General features: G+C 44.5%; 1 protein-coding gene across 1 annotated transcript in view; it reads right to left on the minus strand.

The window, feature by feature from the left end:
- Positions 1 to 4,052: 4,052 nt before the first annotated feature.
- Positions 4,053 to 5,000, minus strand: part of LOC119575861 (homeobox protein Hox-B3a-like) — an 8,147-nt gene continuing 7,199 nt past the window's right edge. The window contains 4 exon segments of the mRNA XM_037923400.1: positions 4,053 to 4,283; positions 4,387 to 4,602; positions 4,729 to 4,818; positions 4,820 to 4,926. Of these exon segments, the coding sequence (XP_037779328.1) occupies positions 4,053 to 4,283; positions 4,387 to 4,602; positions 4,729 to 4,818; positions 4,820 to 4,926 (644 nt within the window).

Genomic DNA, 5,000 nt, shown 5'->3' on the forward strand with positions numbered 1-5,000 from the left:
GATCGGGAAGCTGCACAGGAGGAGGAGAGTGTTAAGAAGGAGGGGGAGGGGTGGTGAGGAGGGAGGGAGGGAGGAGGGGGTGGATGGAGATGGAGACAGAGGAGGGAGGGAGAGAGAAGAGGAGGAGGAGGGGGGAGGAGATGGAGACAGAGGAGGGAGGGAGAGGGAGGAGGAGGAGGAGGACAGGTGGTGAGGGAGATGCTGAGGAGGACAGAGATGGAAACAGAGGGGGAGGGGGGAGTAGGGGGGAGGGAGACAGGATGGTGAGGAGGGAGGGAGAGGGGGGGAGGGGAGAGGTTAGGAAATGAGGAAGATTGGAGACAAAGTACAGGGGAGGATGAGAGTGGCGGAGAGATAGATGGAGGAGATGGAGACAGAGAGGACGAAGATATGGAGAAAAAGCATGGGGAGGCATAAGGAAGAAGAGGAAGCATGAAGGAGAGGAGTGGAATAGACGAAGAGGAGAAGAAGGAAGAAGGGAGGAAGAGGAGAAGAAGGAAGAAGGGAGGAAGAAGAGAAGAAAAAGAAAGAGAAACGAGGAAGAAAAGAAGGAGGAGAAGAGAGGGGGGAAGAGAAGAAAAACAGAAAGAAAAAGAAGCGAGAATGAGAAGAGAAGAGAGGGAGAAGAGAAGAAAAAGAAGTGAGAGTGAGAAGAGAAGAGAGGGAGAAGAGAAGGAGGAGAAGATAGGAAGAAGAGAAGAAAAACAGAAAGAAAAAATTGAGAATGAGAATAGAAGAGAGGGAGAAGAGAAGAAAAAGAAGTGAGAGTGAGAAGAGAAGAGAGGGAGAAGAGAAAGAAAATAGAAAATAGAGAGAGAGAAGGAGAAGAGGTTAGGACGAGTGTGTGGGAGGGGGCGAGGGGGGGGAGAGTGGAGGGGGGAAGGGGGGGAAAGGGTAGGCGATGTCCAGCAGGTATAAGCCACGCCCACCGCCCACAGGGAAGTCCAGGTGCAGGTGTCCGTGAGATAGTGGTTGGTGGGGGGGGGGGGAATTGTGAGGGGGGGTGGAAGGGAGGGGGGAGGGGAGCAGGGAGGAAATTGTAAGGGAGGGGAAAGGGGGGGAGGGGAGGGGAAGCAGGGTGGAAATTGTAAGTGGGGGTGAAGGGGGGAGAGGAGGGGGGAGCAGGGATGAAATTGTAAGGGGGGAGGAAGGGAAGGGGGAGGAGAGGGGAGAGGGGGGGAACAGGGAGGAAATTGAGTGGGGGAGAAGGGAGGGAGGATAAAGGGGGGGGGGGGAAGGAGACGAAGGGAGGAAGGATTGTGGGGACAAGCATTGTGGGATGAAGGGGGGGGGGGTAAGAGAAGGGGGAGGGGATTATATGCGTAGTGTGTGTGATATGTATCCAAATGAAGTCCACTATATATATCTCCTTCATATGACGTTCTGCGCCTTACGGTTTGTCTTAGTATATAAAAAGTTGTTTGGAAAATAAATGTTTTCTTTGATGGCGAAAAAACTGGCTCTCAAAACAAATATGGGTTATTCATGATTATATGCCATGAGTTATTGACACGACATGTATACACGTTACGTATAGACAAGATATTTAAACATACACGGCACAACACAGACAACATACAGGGACATAACCGTACATACGTACATATATACATACATAAAAACATACATTCATACAAAACATACATACATAACCTACACAACATACATACATACATACATACACACACACACACAACACACACCACACACCACACACCACACACAACACACCAACACACACACAACCCACGTATACATACCCCCCCCCCAACAAACTATTCTATAGAACACAAACATAATAAAAAAAAAAATCATATATATATTATATTATATATATATATATTATATATATATCTATATATACCAAATCCTTAAGCTTAACACCAAACCTAACCATCGCCTAAATATATAAAAACACCAAAAAACCCACGCTAGTTAAAAAAAATTATATATATATATGTACAAAATTCAAACAATTGAAGTTTTCCATGACTCAGCAAATTTGACCAACCCGTACATCAAATTTGCCCGAAATTTGAGGATTTTTATATTTAATTATCTATTTGTATAAGTGTGAGGAAGCTATTTATATAGTAACATAGCATGTCTGGATGTGTAGATGTAGTTTTAATTATTGTGCTTGTATAAATGTTACAAACTTGTTTTTTAAAAAATGTAAGTAGTTTCATCACCGTAAGTGTTTTGATAATGTTTTTATGTAACGATAGTTTTTATCATTAATTATTACATTAGATTAATATTACAAAGATTATTTTACAGTGATTTATTTTTTACCATTATCATTATGATCCTCATGTAAACCAGGTTTTCAACAAAGGCAGTTTAAGAAGATTAGTTTTGTGATAAATGCAACTGGCCGTTAGGATAAATTGTATAGTTTTATTAAGCAAGTTGTTTCTTTAGCTGTATGTGTGTGTGTGTGTGTGTTTTGTGTGCCGTGTTGTCGTGCTGTTGTGTGTCGTGGGGTGGGTGTGTGTGTGTGTGTTGTTTGGTGTGTGTTGTGGGCTCCAAATACGTATGGTCTTAATGTAAGTATTTATCCATATAAAACATTATAATATTCAACATCACAAACCTCACATAAAAAGCAATAACCATCGCCTTGAATCCGGAAAAATTACCAATAACTTTTTTTTTTTTTTTCTCGTGAACCGACCTCACCGAAGAGAAAAAACGGAGTGGGCGGAAGAAAACGGGTATTCCTGACGTGGGAAGACTGTCCTATTTTTCGGAAATACTTTGTTATTGCTAATCGTGGTTTTGGGGTACGTGATTGTGTGTGTGGTCTGTGTGTGTGTGTATGTGTGTGGGTGTGTGTGTGTGTGTGTTCGTGCGTAGAGATATTTCTTCCGCATTTTTTATCATTTCCTATAATTTTCAATTTTTTTTTTTTTTTTTTTTTTTGAAGCATTCAAAGAAATTAAAGCGGAATGGAAATAGTATTTGTTGTATTTAAAAAATTAATAATAAAGAAAAACAATACAACACAGAGGCGTATCACCATTTCGTCTCTGTATGCAAATGAAAAGGAATGCAGATTAACATGCCAAGCAATGTTTCCAAAAAGCAAAACTGAATGTAAAACGGCAAACGAGGTAAAGGTGTGTAAGTATGAGATATGCATATATGTGCATATTAACATCCATTACACACACACACACCAAACACCCATAAGCAAACACATACACACATCCATACACGTACACATACACAAAGACAACACACACACACCACACACCACACACACACACACACCACACACACACACACACACACTCATATATATATGTGTGTGTGTGTGTGTGTGTTGTGTGTCGTCGTGTGTGGTGTGTGGTGTTTGTGTGTGTGTGTGTGGTGTTGTGATGTATGTATAATATATGTGTGTGTGGTGTGTGTGTGTGTGTTTTGTGTGTTGTGTGTGGTGTTGTGTGTGGTGATGTTGTGTGGTGGCCAATAAGTAAGTAACAAAAAAGAGAGAAGTAATAGGTAGTCTCGGTACCACCCTCACTTTTCCAGGCACACAAAGTTTGTAAAACAACATATGTTGACGATTAGCTTAAAAGGACTAGTATATCTTTGGGGAGAGATAGGAGACCTTGAACAAACGTTTTTTCTTTCGTGAATCTCAGGTCTCATGATCCTTAGCGCTGAAATGGTACATGATATCGTTGTTTCTGCAGCTAATGATGGCTATTTGCTGATTGATGAAAACCCAGACTACTTTGCAGTAGATCCAATATGTATACACACACGCGGGGGGCGCGCATGTTGTGTGGTGTTTTTCTTTCCTTTTGCTCTGTCGTGTGTGTCATCTTCGTTGTTGTGGTGTGAAACCACCACCTGTGTGTGTGTGTGTGTCTCGTGGTGTGTGTGTGTGTGTTGTGTGTGTGTGTGTGTGTGTGGCGCGTTATTGTGAGTGAGTTTTTTGTGTGTGTATTTGTATGTTTATGTGCGTCACCGTAGGCATGGTGTTTTGGTAGTGTGGGTGTATTCCATGTATGATTATCTATATATACAGTAAATTCCCGTTTTTAGACCCTTGAAGATTCGCAGCAGCGTCTGAGCACGAAAGCCCACGTGGAGGATCTTGCGTGAGTGAGAGCGTGGTCTTCCCGTTCTCTAGTGGGCGGTTTGTGGATGGTGTGTCTGCGACGAGTGGGCGTGGCGGAGGTCAGCGGGGACGCCCACAATGTCGATCTCGTCCTCGAAATCGGAGTGTGACATGTCGCTCTCTCGGGCCGCTGTGGTGCAAGGGGACGCCGCTGGGTAGGGGGGAAAGAGGTCATAAATGATAAGAGTAAAAGTAAAAGTAGAGTAAAAACAAGTTAGCAACCACAACGACGCTCAGATTTCAACATTCCCAACGATAACATCAAGAAAAAAGAATTCGAGCGTCTTACCACTGTTAAGCGGAGACACCGGGCCAAGCTGGTGACTCTGCTGCTGCTGAAGGTGCGGCTGCTGCTGCTGCTGCCCTTCTCCGTCGTTGCTGCTGTTGCTGCTGGCGGGCGCTTTGTCGTCGTTGTGCTTGCGGAGTTGCTTCTTGTGCTTCATCCGACGGTTCTGGAACCACGTCTTCACCTGAGAACATGGCAACAAAACCATCGTACACCTTGGGACCAAAATACATTGATCATTGCATACTTTTAATATAGTTATAGATATAATACCATATGTAACGTATGTTTGCAAGCCGATGGAATCTACCTGCGTCTCCGAGAGGTTAAGAGCCGTGGCCAGCTCGACCGCTCGTGCGGCGAAATAAAAGAGTAGGCGCTGAGCGCAAAATCTCTTTTCTTCGGAGGCCTCCGAGCTGGTGGTCGCTGAACACGGTGCGCGCTTTCCGTCGCCGACATGCCTTCAGGGCGCCCTCGCTCCCGCCGAAGAGGCTGCCGAACCCCAGACCTGAGGAGACGCGAGCTTTAGGTGTGACCCACGTGGTTGCACCTTAGCTTTGGTGCGCCGGTGACGCATGCTGC

The sequence above is a fragment of the Penaeus monodon genome, chromosome 8 (assembly GCF_015228065.2).
Source record: "Penaeus monodon isolate SGIC_2016 chromosome 8, NSTDA_Pmon_1, whole genome shotgun sequence".
Classification (NCBI taxonomy): domain Eukaryota; kingdom Metazoa; phylum Arthropoda; class Malacostraca; order Decapoda; family Penaeidae; genus Penaeus; species Penaeus monodon.